The following is a 26,918-nucleotide window of genomic DNA, read 5'->3' as shown; positions in this document are numbered from 1 at the left end:
AAAGCAGCTACTGTATAATCATACTCACTAAATGGAACCTAGGGAGAGTTTTTAAGTGGCAAGTCACTATGATTTGAGAATAAGAGCTAAAGACTAGTGCTGGCTTCAACACGGGCTTGACCATTTTGGGGTTCAGTTCTCTGCATAGCAGTACCGTACTAGTTCTATTTAAGAATCTTAAATACATACATTGTTATGTATCGGACCTGCCTAAGAAAATGGGGATGGCTTGACTACATAGTCTATTGAAGCATTGTTGTCTGTCAATCTGGAAATGATCTGGAGAGAAAGAGGCTTTTGGCTTCCTAAATAGACTTCAGCCAAATGACCAAGTACAAATGAACATTAAGTACATAGTTTTGTGTACTAGCTTAGGATAATGAGAACACTACAAGCTGGTAAACATTTTTGTTAGTAGTGAATGCTTCCTTTTTTGGAAATATATTTGTAGTATAATGCTTTCAAAATTTCTATGTCCTTTCAAGTGTAAATTATAGAAATTTTTTTCTTGGTTAGAATGCGAAATGATACAAATAACTTTGGGACATAGTTTGACAGTCTCTTACAAGTGTATGCTTACCAAATGACCAAGGGATTATACTGCCAGTACCCAAGAGAATTATAAACACATGTTCACGTAAGTACTTGACATGAATGTTCATACCAGCTTCATTCATGATAGCCGCAAACTGAACACAACTTAGATGTACATCAACTGATAATTGATACACAAAATATGGTATGTTCATACAATAGAATCTACTCAGGAATAAAGAAAGGATAAACTGTTGATACATGCAACAATATGGATGAATCTCAAAATAATTATGCTGAGTGAAAGAAGCCAGACCAAAAAATGGATACTTATTATATGATCCCATTTATATAGAATTTTAGAAAAGACATAACTAGAATGATAGCAGGTCAGTTGTTGCCAGGGAGTGGGAGGAGGGGATTGATATAAAAGGGACACAAGGGAACTTTTGATGAAAATGTTTTATATCATGGTTCTGGTGGAAGTAACATGACTATGTATCTGCTAAAACTGTACACTTAAAATGACTGAACTAAAATGATTGAACTAAAATTATACCTCAAAGTTTTTTAAAAAAATAGTAAACAAGGCGGCTGGGTGGCTCAATTGGTTAAGCGTCTGACTTCAGTTTGCATCATGATCTCATGGTTTGTAAGTGGAGCCTGCTTCGATTTCTATGTTTCCTCTCTCTGCCCCTGCCCTGCTCGTGCTCTGTCTCTCTATCAAAAATAAGTGAATATTAAAAAAAATATATTAAAAACCTGTCATAGTACTCCTATGAAAGGAATAATAGACCCAAATCAAGTATGGGCACCCAAACGTAATTTGGGAATTATGTTTTTAGGGGATGTTAAAAGTGAAATAGACTTTAGATCTGTTTATGGTGCAGCTACTTTAACATCATCTTAAGATTTTTCTTGTTCATCAAATGGTGATATGCTAAGAGTCACAGCATAATTCAAGAGTAAAATCTTTATCATGGGATTTTGGAGTTTAAAAATCCTTTAGAGATCATCCAAGATAGGGTTTTCTAATGGTTATGTTTGAGGAACTTTTACTTCTATAAAGCCTTAATTACTTGGGAGGTAGAATAATTGCTGGTTGTGATGTCTTTGGGACAGATAGGAAAAATGGCTTTTCTCTCAGTTCAGGGAACAGATGTGTGCTTTTGTAACATAGCCTTTGATTAGGGTCTCTGATTTTAGCCATTTTTCAAATGGTGGAATTGGAGGCCCAGAGAAACTTAAGTGACTTGCTAAACTTTGGGATTCTGATCTTTAAAATTTATATTGATTCAGCATGACAGAAATGTGGCTTGCACATTTGCTGTTCATGATACTGACCAGTTCTTTGAATCCCCCCAATGTGGGGTGTTGACATACTGTAACTAGGATAGAATTATATTAGGATTTCTATTCCAAATAATTTTCCATGAACTATTAGGTTATGTGATAACTAAGTCTTAATCGCTCTTTCTTAGACAAACACATGAAAGATCTGCTGTCTAAATTGCTGAACTCAGGCTATTTTGAAAGTATCCCAGTCCCAAAAAATGCTAAGGAGAAAGAAGTATCATTGGAGGAAGAAATGCTAATAAAATCAGAGAAGAAAAAACAATTATTGAAAACTGAATCTGTCAAAGAGTCAGGTTTGTTGTGATCTCGGAAATTCTTTATAGTAGTTGCATTTTTAATATTTACACAGGATGAGTGAAATCATTGTAAAAGGATTGCCTTATTTTAATTTGTTAATTTCTACACGCGTGGAAATCTTTACTTGCTGCAGGATAAACTTAGGTTTAGAATAGGTCTCTAGGTTTTATTACTGTGATTTACAGAATGAATGCTAACAGAAACATAGGTTATCCTTTGTTACAAGAGAATATCCTGCTCAAATGAGGCCCTTATGGAATTTGAATGAACCTCTTTGTTAAATTGTTAGTAGGATAATTCCATTTAAAATTGTCACTTAAAATGTTTATAGTAGAGTCCAATATGGTAGTAGAATGAGAATATAAATAATCTAAGGTTAACGTATTTGGAAAATGTTTGCCAAAATCAGTAAATGTACTTTTCAAAATTCCACCTTTCTTAAGGGAAGAAATATTTTGAGTGAATGGCAGTTTTGCTCCTGTCTGTTGAAGCTCAATTTATTAAAAAAAAAAAAAAAAAAAGTCATTTCTATGGGGGTAGAGAAGGCAGAGTTCCAGTGGCCACTACTAGCATGATTCAAGTCATTTCTTATGTCTACCTTCTATTAGTTCTTAACACTTCGTCTAATGCTTTAGCGTTTCCATTCCCTTACTACCTTCCAACCTTAAACTGGCTTGTAGGAGACCTTTAAGGCCTGTTTCAATGACTAATTTTTACCCCATGGGACTAGAGGTATAATTTCAACTTGAAAGAAGCTGTATTTGTGTGTAAGAGGAGATAGTCTTATTTTCAGTCAGTTTTTAACTGTAACTTGACTTTAGAAAAGTGTTATATAAGGAGAACTACTAGCTTTAGCTAGTCTCAGACCACATGCTTTTGACCAACAAGCAATAGTGAGAATTACTCCCGCCATTAATATATTTCATTGTACTGTCCCTTTTTTTTAAAAAATATGTTACTAGAATGAATTACAGTTGTAATAAGTCTAAAAATGTAGTTTAGTATTTGCTTAATACTCCTTTTATCTTTTCAGAGTCTCTTATGGAACTTGCACAGCCAGAGATACAACCACAAGAGGTAAGTTTCTGAAAGGTAATTTGCTGATTTTGGCTTTTGAGACTTTTGTATTGTGTTGCATTTAGGAGCTGAAGCTCTGGAGCTAGGTTTCTTAAACTTGAATCCTAGTTTTGTAGCTTATGAGCTTAGTGACTTTGGCTAAGATGTCTAGCCCAGCTGTGTCTGCTCTCCTCGTGTATATAGAATAGGGATAATAGTAATGCCTGCCTTATGAGGCATCTTGTGAGGATGAAAGGAGTCAAATTCTAAATTACTTAGAATTTGAATTTGACCTGGTGCACAGTAAACTGCTCAAGCGTTAGCTACTGTTCTTGGCCCTTTAAAGATGGGTAGGATTTTGCTCTCGTTAGAATTTACTCACGTTGGTAATAAAGTATTTGTTCTCTTTTTGAAGTGACATTGAAATTCATGGAAGCTGAAAAAAACCAAAGAGTCAAAGTCACAGTATGACTGATAGAGAAATAAAGAAAAGGCTGCTAATTCAGGAAACATAAGGCTTAAGGTTAAATAGTGTAAATGTGTGTAGTTGAACTATATCCTCTGCCTTAACATTTTAGGGAGTCGGGTAGTAGAGTGATCTAAGGTTGGCAGAGGCAGAATAACCTTGGTCAAAGAGCCTGAATCAAGCAAACGTGGCACGGTGATGTGCAGTTCTTAGGTGGGTCAAGTATACATTGCTACTGTCGAAGTATCAAAGGTTGTATTTCTGTTAACTGAGGGAAAAGGAATGGACAAAAACATAGGATGGTTTTTTCAAGTAGGATAAGGACAGAAATTTCCTGTTAGTTTAGTATAGTGACTCAGACCAATGGACATAGGAATACTCATAGAGTTCAGTGTTCCTCTCAAGGTCTCTCAAGGTCTTTTATAAATCTTGTGACTCAAGCACGTATTTTCCTCTGGTCTAGTTTCTTAACAGACGTTACATGACAGAAGTAGATTATTCAAGCAAACAAGATGAAGAGCAATCTTGGGAAGCAGATTATGCTAGAAAACCAAATCTCCCCAAATGTTGGGATATGCTTACTGAACCCGATGGTCAGGAGAAGAAACAGGAATCCTTCAAGTCTTGGGAGCCTTCTGTTAAGCACCAGGAGGTATCAAAGCCTGCAGTTTCCTTAGAACAGAGGAAACAAGATCCAAAACTCAGGTCTACTCTGCAGGAAGAGCAGAAGAAGCAGGATGTCTCTAAACCTAAGCCAGCTCCTAGCCAGTGGAAGCAAGAAACTGCTAAATCTAAAACAGGATATACTCAAGAAGAACAGAAGAAGCAGGAGACACCAAAACCTTGGCCAGTTCAGCTGCAGAAAGAACAGGATCCAAAGAAGCAATCTCCAAAGTCTTGGACACCTTCTGTACAGAATGAACAGGACATCACGAAGTCATGGACCACTCCCATGTGTGAAGACCAGGATTCAAGACAGCCAGAGACTCCAAAATCCTGGGAAAATAATGTTGAGAGTCAAAAACGCCCTTTAACACCACAATCACAGATTTCTCCAAAGTCCTGGGGGGTAGCTCCAGCAAGCCTCATACCAAATGACCAGCTCCTGCCCAGGAAGTTTAATACTGAACCCAAAGACGTGAGTTTGTTTTTATCAGTCTGCTCTGGTCAATGTAGGCATAAATAAGGACTGGTGGTAGTCATAACTTTTTAGTCCTCTTTAAAAAGAATCTCCGAAATCTGTGTTAAATTCATGTATAAAGTATTTCACTTAACTCCTTAATACGGAATTGGTTTTCCCCTTGAAATTAGAAGTAGACCTAGTCTGTGTTTTAAGCCTAAGCTGAGGTGAAATTTCCACAGTTAGAAACTATTGTTTGAATGCCAAAATTTTAATGACATGATATGATATGAAAATAGTGAATAGGGGCGCCTGGGTGGCGCAGTCGGTTAAGCGTCCGACTTCAGCCAGGTCACGATCTCGCGGTCCGTGAGTTCGAGCCCCGCGTCAGGCCCTGGGCTGAGGGCTCAGAGCCTGGAGCCTGTTTCCGATTCTGTGTCTCCCTCTCTCTCTGCCCCTCCCCCGTTCATGCTCTGTCTCTCTCTGTCCCAAAAATAAATAAATGTTGAAAAAAAAAAATTAAAAAAAAAAAGAAAATAGTGAATAGCTCAGACAAGCCCTTAGTGTGAACACATGAGAAATGTAAATGCATGTCACAAGACGAGGGGCTTGTTTTACTGTGTTTCATTCATCATCTTCCACCTGGCACATGGATGACCTTTTCTGACAGAAGTTACATTTTTCTGTATTCTCTTGAGTTTCTTTCACTCTTTGTAATCACTCAGGTTAGCCTGCACTCTTTGAAGAAGGTACATGGTGGTTGCAGATATTCCAGTAGGTCGGGTAGGATCTGAATTAGTTCTCCATTTCTGTTTCAAAATGAGAATTTTTCTGGAAGTGGAAACTATAGGCTTTAAATATTCTGTAACTAAGTTTGGAATATGAGATTTAGTTCAAATAGAAGACCTCATTCTGTTAATGATAACCTATTTCAGGAAGATAAGAAGGCTTATAATGAATAAGCCTTGGATACACTGCTATTAAGGTTATTAAATTACAAGTTATTTACTTCTATGTAAATATGAACTTGTTACTACCTTGTTTGCTAAGAAATGTGAACTTATCTTCCCAGTGTTTTCCATCTCTGTCTAGTAGTGTTCCCTGCACTTCATGCCATTTTAGCCAGAGGCTCTCTGATAAATCTTTGGTCCCCTAACAGTGTGAAAAACTTTTGCTTGGAGAAATCAAAGCATTGCTTTTTATAAATAAACTGCCAAAGGGGCGCCTGGGTTGCTCAGTCGGTTAAGCATCCGACTTCGGTTCAGGTCATGATCTCACGGTTTGTGAGTTCGAGCCCTGCATCGGGCTCTGTGCTGACAGCTCAGAGCCTGGAGCCTGCTTCAGATTCTGTGTCTTCCCGTCTCTCGGCCCCTCTCATGCTCATGTGCTGTCTCTCTCTGTCTCTCAATAATAAATAAACAAAAAAAATAAAAAAAACCTGCCACTGTTTCAGTTTTGCCTTACGGGAAGAGAACTTCAGAGTTACTTGTCTTCCTTTGCTCACCTCTTTTCCTCTTTTCTTCAAGTGCTAATATCAATTTTAGCTTCTTCCTGACCCTATAGAAGATTGATAGCCTTATTTCATTAATCAGATATCACACAACAGTAATTGTAATATGACAACTATTTTGAGAAACTTACTTAAAAAACCCAATTTAATATTTCAGTAAAGCTGTTTTAAGAAACCCAATTTAAAATTCCATTAAGTATAGTAGTACTGAGCCTTTACCTTACCAGAATATTATACTATATGTTGGATAGTATGTAGAATTAGTTGGAAAGGCCGAAACTCATTTAATTTGTCTTTATGGTACAGACTGCATTATATTGAATTTGCAGGGCCTTTCAGTGACTGAGAGGACACTTCTCTATATAGTACGCTGTCTGTCTTGCAGTATCAGCTTTCTAGAACATGACTAAGTACAGTCAAGGACAAAATAGAGTTCAAAGCTAAAAGACTAGATAACGTGAAATTAATCACTAAAGCTCATACTTTTCTCCTAAAAGAGTCTTTCGTATATTTACTTAGGATTTATTAACTCTTATTTTGTATGGCACTTTTGACAAGCTTAGCTGTGTGACTTCCCAGTGAATTAGAAGGTGGAGAAGAGGAGCTGGTGGAGACAGATACTGGCAGCTGTAAGATGTTAACCATACCAGCATGAGGTCTAATTCAGGGTATGCAGCTTTCATAAGCAACTTAGCGTGAGGACTAACCACTTTATAAACATCATTAGTCCCCCGAAGTACTTAAACTGATAACAAAATATAGTAGTGTATTTCTTCAACCTTAGGATGTGTTTGTATACATATTTACTTCTTAATGTTTCTGAAAGCAGACATTTAAAAGTGGAATGTGGTGATAGTAACTTTTTCTCTGGGGAAAAAAAAATCATTTGCGTGTCTTACAGTTAATGGTATCTTATAAAGAATATCATCAGCTGATTATCCATAATGAAAAAACTTTCTGTCAAGGAAGTTTTGTTACTCTGGGTCTTCCCTTTGAAAAGAGGTTGTTTTAGAAAGATATCCATTAGAGGTATTGTGAAAGGGAAAAAGTGTTTATAAAGTTTGCTTAAATTATTTAGAAAATGTATTGTTGTGGAAATTCTTTACCTGACATAAATCTGATAAATGGGCTTTGCTATGTGTTCTGGTTTCATTAAGATGTAGTGATAAGGTGAGTTTCCTGAATTAGGCTGTTGACTGTGAATTTCGCTCTTATACATTGTGGGTTTATTTTGTAGGTGCCTAAGCCTATGCATCAGCCTGTAGGTTCTTCCTCGACCCTTCCAAAGGATCCAGTATTGAGGAAAGAAAAACTGCAGGATCTGATGACCCAGATTCAAGGAACTTGTAACTTTATGCAAGTATGAGCCATTCTTAAATGAATCTTAAATGATATTCCTGGGGCTACTCGCTTCTAATCAGAAGTATTACAGTGAAGTGTTTTTGTTTTTTTTTAATGTTTATTTATTTTTAGAGAGAGAGAGGCAGAGACACAGGGTGTGAGCAGAGGAAGGGCAGAGAGAGTGGGAGACATAGAATCTGAAGCAGGCTCCAGGCTCTGAGCTGTCAGCACAAAGCCTGATGCAGGACTTGAACTCACAAACCGTGAGATCTGACCCGAGCCAAAGTCAGACGCTTAACTGACTAAGCCACCCAGGCGCTCCTGTAATGAAGTTGCTAAGAGCTTAGGTTCTGGTGTTCAGAATGCGTGGGAATTCTGGCCACTTCCTAGGTCTCACAGTTCAGGCAAGTTACTTTACTCTTTGCCTTGGTTCTTTTTTTTAAAAATGAGGATAATAATTCTTACTCCTAAGTTTGTTGTGAGTAATGAAATGAATTAAACATGTAAAAAGTATAAGTGTTCAAATATATTTTCTGCTGTAGATCATTGGTAGTTTCCACTCAGACTGTGAGAACCTACTCTGTGCTTGGCATTCTGGTAGGTGCTATTGTGTGTAGAAAATCATAAGACATTTATTTCCTTCAAGGAGTTTATATTCCAGTTGTATAAGATTTTAACTTGTGGCAATAGTTAAGTGCTAAATTGTGTCATACAGAGTCTTACAGAATTTCAGAATAGTACAATATTATTGAAGGAGGAAGTAGACAAATAAGATCTTTTTGTGTAGTAAAAAGATCTTGAGCTTTGGAATTAGACTTGTGTTTAAATTTTTTTTTTTTTTCAACGTTTATTTATTTTTGGGACAGAGAGAGACAGAGCATGAACGGGGGAGGGGCAGAGAGAGAGGGAGACACAGAATCGGAAACAGGCTCCAGGCTCCGAGCCATCAGCCCAGAGCCTGACGCGGGGCTCGAACTCACGGACCGCGAGATCGTGACCTGGCTGAAGTCGGAGGCTTAACCGACTGCACCACCCAGGCGCCCCTAGACTTGTGTTTAAATCCCGGTTCTGCTGTTCGAGCCCCGCGTCAGGCTCTGGGCTGATGGCTCGGAGCCTGGAGCCTGTTTCCGATTCTGTGTCTCCCTCTCTCTGCCCCTCCCCCGTTCATGCTCTGTCTCTCTCTGTCCCAAAAATAAATAAACGTTGAAAAAAAAAAAAAAATCCCGGTTCTGCTATTTACTGGCTATAAAATCCATGGCAAGTTATTTAGCCTGTAATCCTCTACTTATAAAATGAGGGAATTCCTTACCCATTTAGGTTATTTGAAGATGAAAAGTGATTACTACAAGGGTAGCTTAATTATTCAAAATGTTGGAAACATTTGAAAACTAAGATAGGCAGATGGGAGAGAGAATCGTTACTCATTATGAAAGATTAGAGAGCATGAATGAGCTAGATTAGTGGTTGAGATGAGACTGTTAAACCCTCAGTTGTTGGACATAATAAAAGCAAGGTTACAGAATTAATGCTTGTGTTTAAGAGCTTAAGTCAGGAGGTTTTTTTTTTTTCATAGTTAAGCTTTGGAATTACTTGACATAATTTTAAGGTTTGACAGTTACTTTAGATTTTAACTCTTAACTCTTTCTCTTATGAAGACTAAGTTGTTGGAGTATCTGGGTGGCTCAGTTGGTTAAGCGTCTAATTCTCTATTTTGGCTTAGGTCATGATCTCACAGTTTATGGGATTGAGCCCTGCATCAGGCTCCGCTGATAGCATGGAGCCTGCTTGGGATTCTCTCTCTATTCCTCTCTCTCTGCCTCTGCCCTGCTCATGAGTGCTCTCTCTCATAATAAACACTTTTTTTTTTTTTTTAAATAAAGAGTAAGTTATCAACATTTTGAGATCGTTATTAGCTAGATTCTTATAGCTAATAGCTATGGACAGTGTTGTGAATAATGCAATGGTAATAGCTTTTAAACAGTTTATTTTTTTTTAAGTTTATTTTTGAGAGAGAGCACAGGAAGGGCAGAGAGAGAAATCCAAGCAAGCTCCACACCATCAGCACAGAGCCCAACATGGGGCTTGATGTCATCAACTGTGAGATCATGACCCGAACCAATATCAAGAGTCAGACACCCAACTGACTGAGCCACCCAATGGTAATAGCTTTTAAATGAATAATTGTTTCTAGTCATGATTTAAAAAATCTTGTCTTTAGGAATCTATTCTGGATTTTGACAAACCTTCAAGTGCAATTCCATCGTCACAGCCGCCTTCAACTACTCCAGGTAGCCCAGTAGGTATGTAATCATAACTGAGAGTAAACATGCATAGGTCTAACATTTGTTACCTCTTACAAATAATTTTACTCTAGATATCTTAAGGGTTAAATTGTGTCTCTGTGTTAATTCTAAATGTATCTATGTGTCATCAGTTATATATCGGTAAATTACCATTAAGACATTCGTGTGCTCACCTGACCTGTTTGCCTTTTATAGAAGGTCTCCAGATGGTTAAATGGAGAAACACAAGCTGGTTTTGCAAATTTTGAAGTGATTGGGGTCCTTTTGACTCTATAAATCTAGTATTGAAACTTTTTGATCCCAATTATGAGTGAAATTACATCAGTGATATTTAGTACCTCGATTAACACAGTACCTAATGACGGAACCTAGAATTGAATCTGGCCTGACGTTAGGCTTTTTGCTCTACACTCATTTATTTCAGGGGAGGAATGAAGTATTTGAAGCCACAGTCCAGTTGTAGTGAGCAGACACCAACTAGAAGATGGGTGTAGTAATTCCTGGATGAAGTAAGGAGAATAAAGACTAATTAACAAAAGTGATAGACATTAACAAGAAAAAACCAAACCGAAACTATATAATTGAAAAGCATATTAATATACATGACCAAAGGGGGAAAAAAAACCTGAAAAGACATATGACCCAGCTAAGAGTTATTTTGAAACTTGGAATTTGAGTGTATCACTTGATTACTATTCATGATAGCTTAGATTTTATCTTCCAGTTTACTATTACTAGTCATTTTTTAAAGTAATAGATTTTTGGAAGCTTTGAAATGCTGCTTTTGCCCTTTTAACCTTAAAACATCATTAGTGTCACAGATGGGACTAGTGTCTCCCAAATCCTCTCTGACTCTTTAGAGTTCTCACAGAAAATTCATGATGGCCTTGAGCCCTAGTTTTTCTAGCTATGGCTTATTTTGTAAAGTATAAACTTTTAGTTTCCACCCAGTTGATATGCATAAACTTTTCTCCTCCCTCAATAGTTTACTGTTGATTTCACTCTCTGCAGCATCTACAGAACAAAATCTTTCCAGTCAAAGTGATTTTCTTCAAGAGCCATTACAGGTAACTTCTCCAAAGTAATCTTTCTTTGCTATTTTTAATTTCTTTGTTATTCAGGGAAGAAACTCTTGCTTTGGTAAGATAGATCAGACTTGCTGATTCTAATATACCTAACTAAATTATTGAAAGTGTTCTAAGGATATCTAGTTTTTTAGATTAAGTACAACTGGCCCTCCAAAGGATACCTAATGATCATGGGGAAGACATTTGTTAAAATAGAGAAGGCTGGCAGACTTTAACAAGGAAAGAGCAAGCCTGAAGAATTCAGAGATACCTTGTCTGGCAATCTTACTCTGCCATTGGCTACTTAAGTCACTTTGGTAGAGCAGCATAGTCAAGAGTCTAAAGAAAGATACTAATTTTGTTTAGCACATGGTTAGCTAATCTCCTGCCTCCCTTCACACATAAGAGTTGACATTCTGAGGAACTGATTTTCACAGAACACCTTAGATTTACAAAGGAACCAGATCATTGAGATCTCTGATGCCACATTGCACTTCTATTAATAGCAAGTTCAAGAAAAAAAAAAGTACAAGGTTTGATAGTTTTCTGGTCATGACCTTTAAAAAAAATTATCAGGATCCCTCTGAAAACTTTATGGCAATTTTCTTAACAGTAGCATCCCTGATAGGTTAAGTATTTTGACCAGATGGCTCAAAGTTGTTGCCTTCCTGTCCAAAAACTTCTGAGTAAATACCATTTGTTTACAGTGTTTATATTTAGTTTGATAAGGTATGGCTCAGTTTTCAAAATGTATTTATTGAGCTGAGTCCCTCACCTTACTCACTGGTTTAAGGGTTCCATGTTACCTGTTCTAGCTGTTAGGGTTCTACATGAGGCTTTCAATGGATAAGTTAAAGGTTTTCAAAAAGCTGTTGGTCTAGTTTAGTAGTTCTCAGGGGCGGGTCTGTGGATGGCTGCATCAGAAGCACTTGATCACTTTAATAAAGTATCTATATATATATATCTCTGTATATATATCTATATATCTATCTGTAAGGTTTTTTTAATTTTTTTTTTTTTTTTTGAGAGAGACAGCAGAAGTGGGGGAGGGGCAGAGAGAGAGGGAGACACAGAAGCAGGCTCCAGGCTCCAAGCCATCAGCACAGAGCCTGACACAGGGCTTGAACTCATGAACCACGAGATCATGACGTGAGCTGAAGTCAGAGGCTTAACTGACTGAACCACCCAGGTGCCCCTAAAGATATATATATATCTAGATATCACCTTAGACCTAATGGATCAGAATTTCCAGGGGCGTTATCTAGACATCTATATTTGTAATAAGCTTCCTGGGTGAATCTGCACATGCATTGTTTGGGAATCACAGGTCCCCAGCATCATGTTTACTCACCAATACCTAAAACTGCTTTCAGCTGGTCTGCTTAAAGAGCAGTAATTTGGAAGCAAGAATTGCCATAACTTCTAAAGAAATACTAATGTGAAGAATTTATCTTTATTTTTTGTTGTTGTTGTTAAGTGAACCTTTTAAATTCAAAAGCTCAGGTATCAATGTCTTAGCTTAACATTTGTAAATCTTTCCGCAGCAGGAAACTTCTGTCCCCACAATACCCAGTTCCAATTATTTTGGGCAGTTGTCTTGTTATTTTAAAAAGAGGACCAGAAGAAAGACCTAGTTTTAGAAACACTACAGTATCATAATAGTTCTAATATTTTAGTCGGATCTAAATTATACCTATTTATTTAGGTATATAAAATTTCAAAAGGAGTAAAAATTTTTTTTTCTTAAGACCTCTTTTAAAACTTGGTCCCCATCTCCTTCCCAAGAAGTGGCCTATTATGATGACCCTCTCTTAGAAGGTCACTGAAATGTAACTGCTCTGGATATTTGGTTGCCATTAATTAGTTTCCAATTAACCCATTTTATTACTTGGGCTTCTGAGATTGAGATAAAAGGAGTAGATTCATGTCATGGACACTTCAGACCTTGTGATTGCTGGATTTTTATAGATCTCTCCCTGTTATGCTCTAATGTCTTTGTGCCATAGAATTCTTTTGTAGCCACTTTCTTAGTTTTTTATTGGTTACAGTTGTCACAGCCTTAGTTTTTCCTGTGCTTGCTTTCTTCCAGTTTTTGTTTTATGTTATTAGCTTTAACATTTTGTTAGAATTTTGGTGCCTCTGTAATTTATGTAGAGCTTATCCTTTCTTTCTTTCTCTTTCTTTCTTTCTTTCTTTTCTTTTTTCTTTTCTTTTCTTTTCTTTTCTTTTCTTTTCTTTTCTTTTCTTTTCTTTTCTTTTCTTTCTTTCTTTCTGTTTATTCTTGAGGGAGAGAGAGACAGAGTGTGAATGGGGGAGGAGCAGAGAGAGAGGGAGACACAGAATCTGAAACAGGCTCCAGGCTCTGAGCTGTCAGCACAGAGCCCGATGTGGGGCTGGAACTCACAAGCCATGAGATCACGACCTGAGCCGAAGTTGGACGCTTAACTGACTAAGCCACCCAGACGCCCTAAGCTTATCATTTCTATTTGTACTTCTGCCCACCTCTTTAAGACAGTGGGAGCACAGAGAGCCAAATCACAGTTACTGTGATCCCTGGCAGAGCTGTGCCCACAGTGTTGAATGTGCCCTGAGCTGCTTCCATTGAACTGCTGTTGAGGGCCAGATGTTCCATCTGCTGTTGAGGCCCAGGTTTCTAGGGCCAAGAATCTTGATAAATGAGGATGGGATTAGATGTGTAGCTTTGGTGACCAGGCCTGGAAAGGCAATTTAGCTGACTGCTTGGGTTTGACTCTCACCACTAACTTAATTTTTGTGTGATATTGGATCCATTACTTAACTTACCTTTGCCTATGCCTTATTGTGTATAAAATGGGGATGGTTGTATCTACCTCCCAGGGTTATTGTTAGGACTAAACACGTGAATATGTATAAAGTGTTTAGCATAGTACTTGGCACTAGTGAGTGCTTGGTAAGAGTTACATGTTATGAAGCTCAGGACTCAAGAAATATAAAGTGAACAAAATGTGCCTTTTATCATGTTTTATATCTTCCTGTGTCTAGGCTGCTTCTTCTTCAGTTACTTGTAGCTCAAATGCTTGCTTGGTTACTACTGATCAGGCTTCTTCGGGATCTGAAACAGAGTTTATGACCTCAGAGACTCCTGAGGTAATAAGAGGCCAATTGTGTTAATTTCTTTTCTGTCTAAAATAATAGCAGAACCAGCTTACCTTATGCATTACAGGCATGATCAGTTGAATTATTTAACATTTATACTTGACTAATGTATTGCTTTCTGTAGATATTGTCCTGGAATTACAGGTAACTTTGCTGTGACTTTGCCACATAAGTAAACTTAGTAGTGTAATGCCTTATCACATACAATAAATATGTCTAAATTGCTGTTGTCAAAAAAGATGAAAAGTTCTAGGTAGGAGTAAGTCAAGTTTCTCACTATATATATTATATTGATGGAATCCTTAGCAGAAAAATCTACTTATATAACTGAGACTCAATAAATTTATAGTGTTAATATTAGCACTACCTCCATAGGAATGAATTACATTTTCTTTTGGCTAATTTTGTCAAAAGCATTTTGATAGCACAGTTGACCCTTGAACAATATGGTCTTGAGCTGTGAAGGTCCACTTATACGTTTTCGTTTTTTGATAACTGCAATACTGTAAATGTATGTTCTTATGATTTTCTTTTTTTTAAAATTAGGTTTTAATTTTAATTCCATTTAGTTAACATGCAGTGTAATATTAGTTTCAGGTGTACGATATTGTGACTCAACACTTCCTTAAATCACCCTGTGCTCCTCACAATAAATGTACTCCTTAAATCCCCATCATGTATTTAACCCATTTCCCCTCTGGTAACCATCAGTTGGTTCTGCGTAGTTAAGAGTCTTGTTTCTTGGTTTGTCTCTCTCTCTTTTTTTTCCTCTCCTTTCCCCCCCCCTTTGCTCATTTGTTTTGTTTCTTAAATTCCATATATGAGTAAAATCTTACAGTATTTATCTTTCTCTGGCTGACTTCTTTTGCTTAGCATTATCCTCTCTAGCTTATTCCTGTTGTTGCAAATGGAAAGATTTCATTCTTTTTTATGGCTGAATAATATTTCATTACACACACACACACGCACGCACACACCACATCTTTATCCATTCATCTACTGATAGACACTGGGCCTTATGCTTTTCTTAACATTGTCTTTTCTCTAGGTTACTTTGTTGTAAGAATACAATATATAATACATATACCTTACAAAATATGTGTTAATCGACTGTTTATAGTATTGGTAAGGCTTCCTTTCCATCTCTATAAGCTATTAGTAGTTAAGTTTTTGGGGACTCAAGAGTTATATGTGGATTTTTGACTTTGGGGTTCAGCACTCCTAACCTGTGTGTTTTTCAAGGGTCAACTATATTATGTTTGTGCTTTCAATTCTAAAATGATAGTTTTTGCTAAGTTTGAGCAAATCCTTGAAATAGGTATAGCAAGATAGCATGATATTTTTAGATTAATTTAGCAGCTCTTAGATTTTACTATTTTTGGTTCGCTATTATACAAGATAATGTATTCATTACAGAATATAAGAATATATAGATACACATTAATTTTTATGGTGTAGACTTGGTCTAAATTAAAATTACTTGGTTCCTCATTTTAAGAAGAGGAAGGTGTGACCAAGTGAGTCACAGCTCTGTTTCATAATCTGATTAGGACTGGTTTTTTGGTATCTTTTTAAGCCTTTGGATTTGAAATCTGTTACATCAAGGATTTGCTTATTACCATAGATAAGTGTTATTTAAATTAGATCAGGTTTGATTTTCTTTTTTAAAGGCAGCTGACTTAGAAATCCAGGAATAAGACTTTAAAATCAAGAAAAATTAACATTGACTAAGCAACTAACCCAAGATTTTTCGTAATTCTTCTGTATAGATTTGGAATAATATTAGATTCTTAGTTGGAAACTACCGTTTCAGGGTTTGACTAGGTACTCATAAAAAGTTCAGTACCTCATCTGTTAGACTGATTAATAGTAAGACTCTTTCACTTAGTCAGCAAGCTGTGCACAGCAAATGCTAGTGTGCATCCTCAGCAGTTGTGATTTGAAATTGTAAGCAGAAGCTATTCTTTTGCATTCCTGTGTCCGAATGTCATCCTATGGAACTTGCTGACTTAGGCCAGTCTGGGGTTTAGTGTAAGTTAACTGCTTGTTATATGGCAGGTGATTGGCTGATGCTGCATTTCTCCTTCCCAGGCAGCAGTTCCCCCAAGCAAGCAACCATCTTCACTAGCTTCTTCAAATCCTCCCATGTCAAAGGGCTCTGAACAGGGCTTCCAGTCACCTCCAGCAAGTAGTAGTTCAGTAACGATTAACACAGCGCCCTTTCAAGCCATGCAGACAGTGAGTATGAACCGTGAATGGTGATTACAGTTCATTGTTCCTGTTAAAAAGCCATTGTTTCTCTTACGTCCATTATTGGGTACTTACTATGTGAAAAACTTTGCCTTTTGTATTGCTCTTATTTGGGTTGATCCTTGCTTTGTCCAATGCAAATATTGTTTGTGGTGAAAGAGTATTAAATCCAAAGCCTTGAGAATTTTGAACGGATATTTTATCAGAACATTTTCCCTACTCAGAAAATTAGTAGCAGGCAAAGCTGAGGGTTCATATTAATTAAAAAAAAAATGTGTGGGTGAGAAACATAATTTTCTGTGAACAGCTTAATAATACTAACCATTACTAATACCACACTAGTGATGTTCCATAGCATCAATAGCCTGAAATATAGGGCACATACTTGGGTGTTCTGTCATTCTGGAAACTTTCATTTGATTTTATTTTGATCTTACGCTGATTTTGGATAATTGTTCCGATTTGTGTGGTATTCTGAATTACACATTCCTCTGCAAATTGTTTAAGCTCAAAACATTTTTCAAGGTAATATAACTAGGTTTATATGTTTACTCTCTAAAACAGAATAGTGTAGAACAGTTCTTTAGAAAAAAAGTCTTAGTAAGTATCTGATGATGCTTAATGCCCCACTCTGGATACTTTTCAGTGATGGTGGTAGGGTGGGGCCAGTGGAGTGGCAATGGAAAGCAGATACAATGCAGGGAGATAAGCTTTTGAATTCAGGCACCTAAAGTCACTAGTTTTATCACTTCATGCTTGGCCTCTTAGAATTGATTAGTTTCTTTGTTTTCCCTCTTACCCTGTCAGTCCCTCCTGTACAGTATTGCCACATTGGTTTTATTAACTTTTTCTCGTTAATGAAATCAGATACTGTTCTTAATCACTGGGGTTGGGTATTGGCAGTGAAAAAGAGACAAGTCTTTGTGCTCAAGAAGCTTACATTTGATAATGGAGGTGAGAGGGCTAGAGAGAAAAATATACACACACACACATATATATGTGTATACGTATACATATATATATATATATATATATATATATATGTATATACATATGGGGAAATGTCACCTGTGTCATGGGGAAATGTCACCTGTGTCATGGGGAAAAATGGAGCAGGGTAAGGGAGCTGGAGAGTAATGGAAGTGCTATTTTATAGACAATGGCCAGAGTCTGGACAGGTCATTTGCCTGCCATGTGGTAGAAATTGGGTAGGTGGCAGATTTTTTTCATCTTTAATTTTTGAAAAAGTACTCTCTTCGCCTGTGTAGCTTTCATGCTCAGTAAGCATTATTATATCATAATAGCAGGAAGATTAATTTTTGTATGAGTTTAGATCTACTAGAAACCAAATAGGTTTTTTTTTGCCATAGTAAAATACGTATGACATAAAATTTACCATTTTAACCATTTTTAAGTGTATAATTCAGTGATGTTTAGTACATCTACAGTGTTGTACAACCATTTCCACTGTTTCCAAAACATTTTCATCATCCAAACCATTAAACTATACTCATTAAATAATAGCTTTTTATTCCTCCCTCTCTCCAGCTTCTAGTAACCTATCTTCTTTTTGCCTCATTACCTGTTCTAAGTACTCAGATAAGTGGAATCACATTATTTGCCCTTTTCTATATGACTTATTTCATTTAGCAAAATATTTTCAAGGTTTATTCATGTTGTATTATGGATCAGAATTTCATTTTTTATAGCTAAATAATATTCTATTGTATGTCTATACCACATTTTGTTTATCCATTCAGCTGTTGGACATTTGGATTGTTTCCACCTTTTGCCTATTGTTTTTTTTTTTTTTTTAATTTTTTTTTTTTTAACGTTTATTTTTGAGACAGAAACAGAGCATGAACGGGGGAGGGGCAGAGAGAGAGGGAGACACAGAACCAGAAGCAGGCTCCAGACTCTGAGCCATCAGCCCAGAGCCTGACGCGGGGCTCGAACTCACGGTCCGTGAGATCGTGACCTGAGCTGAAGTCGGACGCTTAACCGACTGAGCCACCCAGGCGCCCCCCTTTTGCCTATTGTGAATAATGCTGCTATGAACATTGATGTACAAAATGTGAGCCTCTGCTTTCAGTACTTTTGGTTATATTTTAGAAGTGGATTTGCTGGATCATATGGTAATTGCATGTTTAACTTTTTGAGGAACAACCACACTGTTTTCTACAGTTGGTTGCATCATTTTACATTCCTACCAGTAATGCACAAGGCTCAAATTACACCACATCTTTGCCAACACTTAGATTTTCTCTTTTTTTTTTTTTTTTTTTCTTTTGGTAACAGCCATCCTAATAAGTATGAAGTGGTATATTATTGTGGTTTTGATTTGTATTTCCCTAATGACTGTGATGCTGAGCATCTTTTCATGTGCTTATTGGCCATTTCTCTTCTTTGGAGAAATGTCCATTCAAGTCCTTTGCCTGTCAAATAGAAGTTTTTGAATGTTGGAGAATTTTGTTGGATGTCATCCTTAATCCTTTTCTATGAAACATTACACAGGACTTAGTGTACCCTTTGTCTCTTAAGGTGTTTAATGTTAATGCACCTCTGCCTCCACGGAAAGAACAAGAAGTAAAAGAATCCCCTTATTCACCTGGCTACAATCAAAGTTTTACTACAGCAAGTACACAAACACCACCCCAGTGCCAACTGCCAGCTATACATGTAGAACAAACTGTCCTTTCTCAAGAGACTGGTAAGATCTTTGCATATGATATTTTGAAGACTTAGATGACAGCTAGTAGAATGGAAAGCAATTCAATAGTGATACTTTAAGGGTTCTTTCTTGACTAGTAAGCATTATTTCTTCGCATGTTCAAGTGTTGAGAAACACTTAAATGCCTTTCTTCTATTAATTAAGTTCGCCTATTAATTTTAACTTTTGTAGAGGTAGAACCTAGATGGTTGATTAAACCTTGAAGTAGGTTCATATTTTTAAATCTGATTGCTTTGATTACCATGGACAGTAATAGAAGTAGATAGGGCGATATATATATATATATAGTGCCCTTCTACTATAGAAGTGCCCTTCTTCTACTAGAAGAGTTTTGAAATCACTCCGTTAAATCTTTTAGCACAGACAGATAGCTATCTGGCCTTTTCTCTCTTTTTCCCTCTTACAATAAAGCATTGATATGCAAAGATATATATTTATTATATATTTATGCAAAGATATAATTTAGTATGCTTTTCCATTGTTTGCTTAGAGATGAAAAACTGTTTTGCTCTTTTATGCTATCCAAATACATGAAAGAATAGGCAACTTTGTAGTTATTTCCTAATTTGATAAACACCTGTAGATTTTTAGTGTTGGTGTTTCAGATCCCCATTGAGTTTTCTAAAACTTAAGCCTGAGTAAATGAGTTGAACATTAGAGGTATTTGGTTACTCACAAGAGATACTAAATGTAAATCCTTGGACCTAGCCACCAATGACCTCATTCTGTTCTCACTTGTACTGAGTGAAAACATAGTGTAGATGATTTACATAAGGGATATTTGTCCTGTGCCTTCTTAGGTATAGTATTAGTTAAAATTCATTGTCTTTTACTCCTTGATCTGGGGTGTTTAGCCTTTTTTCCTTTAATTGTGGCCAAATATACATAACATAAAATTTACCATTTTAACCATTTTTAAGTGTATGGCCAGATGGTTGTGTAGCCATCACCACCATTCATCTCTAAGGACTTTTTCATCTTTCCCAAATGAACTCTGTACCCATTTAACACTAACTCTCCATTCCCCCTCTTCCTACTGCCCCCTGGCAACTACCATTCTACTCTATGAATTTGACTACTCTAGGTACTTACCTAGAGTAAGTGGAAACAGACAGTATTTGTCCTTTTGTGACTGGCCTATTTCGTTCAGCATAATGTCTTCAAGATTTCATCCATGTTGTAGCATGTGTCAGAATTTCTTACCTTTTTAAGGCTGAATAATATTCTATTACCTAAATATATGTATAGATACCAGGATCTCTATATATACGTACATGTATATATAGCACCTGTTGTTTTTTTTTTTTCAAAGGGAGAAAATTATATTAAAGGTTTTGATATACAGTGACTTTTAAGTATAAAGAATATTAAATCTTTGTTACCATTTAACTCTTGGACTTAAAACTGTTTCCTTAAGCAGCAAGTTATCCTGATGGAACTATTCAAGTAAGCAATGGTAGCCTTGCCTTTTACCCAGCACAGACGAATGTATTTCCCAGACCCTCTCAACCATTTGTCAATAGCCGGGGATCTGTTAGAGGATGTACTCGTGGTGGGAGATTACTAACCAATTCGTATCGGTCCCCTGGTGGTTATAAAGGTATGCTCTGAACAAAATTTAATTATACTGAATTATTTTGTTTATATATTTACTTAACTCAAACTATTTTTACTTTACCTTGTTCCTTTTTTAGTTGCCCTCCATATTGTGGTAGAAAATTCCCTATTTCTGTAAAATATAGCTTTTCTAATATACCTGTTGCCTATATAACAGAGGAACTTTTTGTATGAAAAGCAGATTGATCCTGTGACTTGCTGCAGTGAAAGGTTGAGCATCTTTCTTTTCCGGGGATGAATTTGGGTTTTCATATTTGAATACTTACTTTTTTTTAATTGACTTGACTGCCCCAAGTCAAACTATGTCAAATAAAAATATGTCTCAAAATGTGTCATAATCAGTGCCCATTTTCTAGTTATTTTTCTATGAGAGGATACTATACATAAAAATAGAAATTTTGAGACTATAATAGTGATATTTTCTTAAGTCTTAGATATGGTTCCACATGTTATTCTCTTGGTATTAGCAGAATTGCGCTAGACAGGCCTTAACCATGCACGTTTTTGAACCCCACCTGCATTGCAGCAGTAGTAAATCTCTGCCTTTGGCTTATTTGAAGTTAGCGGTATTTTATAAATACGTGTTTTCCTGTGGAAGCAATATTAGTAGAGTTTGCTTAAAGAAGGCATAAATCTAATGATGGTATTATAGGATCAGTTTAACTTTTAAAGTGGTATAGAATTAGACTATTTAAAAGTTTAGTATAATTTTGCCCATAATTTTATTTAAGTTGTTTGTTTATTAGGTTTTGATACTTATAGAGGACCACCTTCAATTACCAATGGAAATTATAGCCAGCTTCAGTTCCAAGCTAGAGAGTATCCTGGAACACCTTATTCCCAAAGGGTAAGAATAGTTGTCATAGTTGAATAATATAGTACAGTTGTTGATGTTAAGCTGTGATTAAACTATAGCCGAGTAACAGTGTATTTGGTATAAGGCACTCTTTGTTTTTTTTAAATTTTTGAAATGTTTATTTTTGAGAGAGAGATAGACAGAATGTGAGCAGGGGAGGGGCAGAGACAGACAGAATCCAAAGCAGGCTTCAGGCTCTTAGCTGTCAGCACAGAGTCTGACACGGGGCTTCAACCCACAAACCGTGAGATCATGACCTGAGCTGGAGTCCAACACTTAACTGACTGAGCCACCCAGACACCCCAAGGCCCTCTTTGTTTTAGAACTACTTGTCAGTACTGTGGAGAGTTGAGTTGGAAGCTTTTCAAGTAACCCACAGAAGATAAATGACGATTGTCTGTTACACAGAACTTAGAAGGTCTTAAGAACTTTATTTATCATGTTGTTTGCATTAACTCATTCACTCCTCCACCTTTTGAGAGAAACTGGGGTTCAGAAACAAATTACTTATCTGAGGTCACTCAGCAAATGAATGGTAGAATTAACATGAGACTGCATGTTTCCTAACTCCAGACCCTATGAGCTTAACTTTATTATTTTCTTTTCCTTTTTTTTTTTTTTCAACGTTTATTTATTTTTGGGACAGAGAGAGACAGAGCATGAACGGGGGAGGGGCAGAGAGAAAGGGAGACACAGAATCGGAAACAGGCTCCAGGCTCTGAGCCATCATGAGCCATCAGCCCAGAGCCCGACGCGGGGCTCGAACTCACGGACCGTGAGATCGTGACCTGGCTGAAGTCGGACGCTTAACCGACTGCGCCACCCAGGCGCCCCTTTCCTTTTTTTTTTGAAGGGGAGAGAGAGAATCTCACACAGTCCCCATGCTCCATGTGGAGCCCGACATGGGGCTTGATCCCACGATTCTGGGATCATGACCTGAACTGAAATCAAGATTTGGGTGCTTAGCCGACTGAGCCACCTAGGCGCCCCAACTTCATTATGTTGCTTTCAGTTTAACTTTTCTAGGTACCTGGTGTAGCAAAAGTATTTTTCAAAAATTTATTTTTTTTGTTTATTTTTATTTGAATAGCTCAGATTTTCTTTACTACATATGATAAAAGACTGGTAAGAGGTTAGACATTCTACTTTAACAAACCGTGGGAACTCTTTGTCATTGATCATCTATGGATATGACTGAATACGTCAGAATTTTCAGTTTTGAAGTTTTACAAGTTTTTAAGTATGTGGTTTTGCACTGAGTTCTGCTGTGATATAAAGTACCTGTTTTTGAGGAGCTTACAGTTAGTTAAATGAGGTAAGGTAGATGTCTATACAGAGACAGTATTGAAAAGGGGGTTAAGAACGCACCTCGAAGAACACACCAAATCACTTAAATGACTTGGGTTTGATTCCTGATTTCATCACTTCCTTTGTTGTGTGACCTTGGGTATGTTGAGTAAACTTTCTGATCTGTGGTTCCTCATCTGTTGGATGAAGACTCATCTTACTCTGAAGTGTTGTGAGGATTACTTTCTGAGATATCCTGAGGATTAAGTGAATTAACATACATGAAGGCTTAGCACGGTAACGTCAGACAGTAACGAACAGCTCCTTTTGAAAAAAAAAATTTTTTTTAAATATTTTATTTATTTTTTGAGTGTAAGGAGGGAGAGGCAAAGAGAGAGACAGGATCTGAAGCAGGCTCTGCACTGATAGGCTGACAGCAGCTAGTCTGCTGTGGGGCTTGAACTCAGGAATCGTGAGATCATAACGTGAACTGAAGTTGGACGCTCAACTGACTGAGCCACGCAGGTGCCTGTAATGGAGCTGTTCTTAACACCAATATTCTGGAATTTTTTGTGCTGCTTTAAATGTCTTGCTGGGGTGCCTGGCTGGCTCAGTCAGTATAGCATGTAACTTTTGATCCTCAGGGTCATGAGGTCAAGCCCCACATTAGGCATAGAGGTTACATTAAAAAAAAAAAAAAAAAATTTCTTGCTGAGAAGACATAAGATAGTTGTTGCTATTGGGAAAAGGATTAGGAGTTTGGGGTAGGAGACTTAATTATTGTGTGCCTTCTTGTCCTGTTTAAATTTTTTATTGCATGTGTTTATTTTTATTGTATGTGCTAATTTAATCATGCCACTGATCATTCTTTTCATGCGTTGTCTGGAGGCTGACTTTCAACATACCTGGGAGTCTGTTTGAAATGTTGCCTCGTGGACATTTTTTCTTGAGGATATTAAATTATGTTTTCAGGCAATAGTACATTCATATGGTATAATTCTTACCAACCTCTCTGTCAAAACAAAACAAAATCCTGACGTAGTTCATAATTGTCTTCACAGTTTGATCTATAAATAGAGCAAGATTGAAATAGTCTGTGTTCTTGCCTTATTATTTCCCTTTATCTTGTGATAAGGGATAGAGGACCAGGCCATATTTCTGAATTTCCCTCATTACCTCACATTGTATCTTTTACATGGTGTTTCCTGGATGCCTTCTTGTTTTTGCAATTATTAGCATACCTAGTTGGTCAGGTTAATTCACAGATGAAGCAAGTATTGCTATTGTTGCCCTTTTTGCCTTTCTTGGTGTTTGGAAACATCTGAGCCTCTGTGGCTGCTGGGGAAGGGTAGAGAAAAGGCTAAGAGGACTTTAATCTTACAAATTTACCAGCCAATAACACTGGGAAAGGACTATCATCTTGCATTTTTGGTGCCAAGGTTAAATATTACATGTTCATTTCAGGATAATTTCCAGCAGTGTTACAAGCGAGGAGGGACATCTGGTGGTCCTCGGACAAATTCAAGAGGTAAGGATGATTAACTGGGTTACACAGAACATACCTCTAGATCTTTCTTTGTCTTCTGTGAAGTTCTCCCCAGAGTACATTGTTTTCACCATTTAGCTTTTAAAGTTTTCATTTTGCATAAATGTAGTACTGAAGACCTGAGGGAAATACTAGACTACTGGAATGGCTGTGGAGACCAGTTGTCCATTTAAATTAAAAGTGTATGTGTGTGCTTTTTCAGTTTGATTGACACCACAGCATAATTCAGCCTTTGATATGTATTCATCTTGCATACTTCAAATAGTTTCATGTGATGATTCAGGATGATGTTTCTTGTGATAATGGGCATTTCTAGATACTCTAGTGTCACTACATTGAAAGATAGGAAAAAGCAGCAATTAAGACACCATGACTTGAAATTTCAGAAGATATTATAATACTTTTTAAAATGTGAAGGTTTAATAGGACCTTTAGTAGAAAAGATTCAGTGTAACTGAGAAAATCAAGAATTACTGAAGATTAACTAACTTTATCACAGAAAAACAGTCTTTTCCTTTTAAGAAAGCAATCAGTATTCACACTGCCTTGGCCTTCTATCTGAGCTATGTTTTTGTGTAGTACTTAAAACATTAAGATTTCATGATATCACATTAACTTGGAAATGAAGAACAGGCATTCATCATGGGGCTTAGTATCATAACAGTATCTTTGAGTGGCGAGTAGTTCTAAAAGTTGGTTCTTTTATGTAATCTCAGTTTTCTTGAGTCCTTGTACATTAGATAGTTTGAATAGATTTATCACTGAGGAATGAAGAACTGAGTGAGAATTACAGAAGAAAGATAAAAGAAGTAAAAAGAGTGTTCAAACCTGGGTTTCAGACTTTGCTAATCTTTAACTAGTAACTTAGCATTTCCTGGAGGCTTATTTTCTTAAAAAAAAAAAAAATCTTAAAAAAACAATGAGGCCCACTAGACAAGATCATCTAGGTCCTTTTTGGCTTAATAGTAATATGAAAGCCTATTGCTAGAAAACTTTAGAAAAGTATACTGTAGCTATACTTTGTTGTTTTTGTTTTAGAATTTACTATAAAATGTATTTTTATCTGTATTTCAGTAGCCGACTAATGTTAAATATTGTGTTCAAAGCTAACTGCTTCATTATGAGAAACTCACTGTTGCTAATAAAACAGCAGGGTGGAGTGATTCTTCTCAGGTGAGCAGCCCAGAAAGAGACAACGAAACGTTTAACAGTGGTGACTCTGGACAAGGAGACTCCCGTAGCATGACCCCTGTGGATGTGCCCGTGACAAATCCAGCAGCCACCATACTGCCAGTACACGTCTATCCCCTGCCTCAGCAGATGCGCGTTGCCTTCTCAGCAGCCAGAACCTCTAATCTCGCCCCTGGAACTTTAGACCAACCTATCGTGTTTGATCTTCTTCTAAACAACTTGGGAGAAACTTTTGATCTTCAGCTTGGTAGATTTAATTGCCCGGTGAATGGCACTTATGTTTTCATTTTTCACATGCTAAAGCTGGCAGTGAATGTGCCACTATATGTCAACCTCATGAAGAATGAAGAGGTCTTGGTATCTGCCTATGCCAATGATGGTGCTCCAGACCATGAAACTGCTAGCAATCATGCAATTCTTCAGCTCTTCCAGGGAGACCAGATATGGTTACGTTTGCACAGGGGAGCAATTTATGGAAGTAGTTGGAAATATTCTACATTTTCAGGCTATCTTCTTTATCAAGATTGAAAGTCAGTACAGAATTGACAGTAAAAGAATGGTGTTCTAATTAGTAGGGTTAAAGGAGAAGTAGTCTTTGCCCTTGTGACTGGTTTAGGAAAACGTTTTCTTTCCTAGAGGAAGGTGGAGGTCCTTACTTTTTTTGTTTTCCTCCCCAAGGTGAAAAATTTCAAGCTGAATGACAATTAGCACTAATCTGGCACTTTATAAATTGTGATGTAGCCTCGCTAGTCAAGCTGTGAATGTATATTGTTTGCACTTAATCCTTAACTGTATTAACGTTCAGCTTACTAAACTGACTGCCTCAAGTTCAGGCAAGTTATAATGCCTTGTTGTGCCTCAATAAAAAAGTTACATGCACCTTCAGTGTTCTTATTTGATTAAACATTTAGTTAAGGGGTAAAGTATTGAATTTTTTGCTATGCATCACTGATAACTTTTGGATGGGTGTTAATTCATGGTTCATACTATTATTTTAAAGTAAGACTATATATAATAGCTCTTTTTAGAGTTTTCTCTGATGTTATACCTGTCATTCATCAGAAGATATCATCTGTTTTCCTTTGGCTAAATAACATTTCTTTTTGAAGCTATTTTGCAATAGGACATGCTATTATCTGTTAGCTATTTTTAAGTACCTACTACTTGTATAATAATACAGGATACAATAGTAGATAGGTACACAGCTAATACTACTGGTCTGACATCAGTGAAGCTTATACCTTCTAGTGGATTC

General features: G+C 36.9%; 1 protein-coding gene across 16 annotated transcripts in view; it reads left to right on the top strand.

Annotated features, from left to right (window-relative positions):
• Window positions 1-26,542, top strand: part of CAPRIN2 (caprin family member 2) — a 45,715-nt gene extending 19,173 nt beyond the window's left edge. For 2 of the 16 annotated variants that reach the window (XM_045462504.1, XM_045462503.1), the window contains exons 7-19: window positions 2,016-2,183; window positions 3,221-3,264; window positions 4,173-4,847; window positions 7,577-7,699; window positions 9,899-9,980; window positions 10,995-11,050; window positions 14,072-14,176; window positions 16,277-16,423; window positions 18,977-19,145; window positions 20,584-20,766; window positions 21,530-21,630; window positions 24,391-24,454; window positions 25,623-26,542. In XM_045462504.1, coding sequence (XP_045318460.1) covers window positions 2,016-2,183; window positions 3,221-3,264; window positions 4,173-4,847; window positions 7,577-7,699; window positions 9,899-9,980; window positions 10,995-11,050; window positions 14,072-14,176; window positions 16,277-16,423; window positions 18,977-19,145; window positions 20,584-20,766; window positions 21,530-21,630; window positions 24,391-24,454; window positions 25,623-26,191 — 2,486 coding nt within the window. In that variant the 3' untranslated portion in view covers window positions 26,192-26,542. Of the gene's footprint in view, window positions 1-2,015; window positions 2,184-3,220; window positions 3,265-4,172; window positions 4,848-7,576; window positions 7,700-9,898; window positions 9,981-10,994; window positions 11,051-14,071; window positions 14,177-16,276; window positions 16,424-18,976; window positions 19,146-20,583; window positions 20,767-21,529; window positions 21,631-24,390; window positions 24,455-25,578 lie in introns of all 16 variants that reach the window. The other 14 variants (XM_045462505.1, XM_045462515.1, XM_045462517.1 and 11 more) reach the window with 14 other exon arrangements.
• Window positions 26,543-26,918: the final 376 nt, after the last annotated feature.

The sequence above is a fragment of the Leopardus geoffroyi genome, chromosome B4 (genome assembly GCF_018350155.1).
Source record: "Leopardus geoffroyi isolate Oge1 chromosome B4, O.geoffroyi_Oge1_pat1.0, whole genome shotgun sequence".
NCBI classification, from domain to species: Eukaryota; Metazoa; Chordata; class Mammalia; order Carnivora; family Felidae; genus Leopardus; species Leopardus geoffroyi.
The sequence above is the reverse complement of the archived record's forward strand: the minus strand, read 5'-3'. Positions and strand labels throughout refer to the sequence as shown.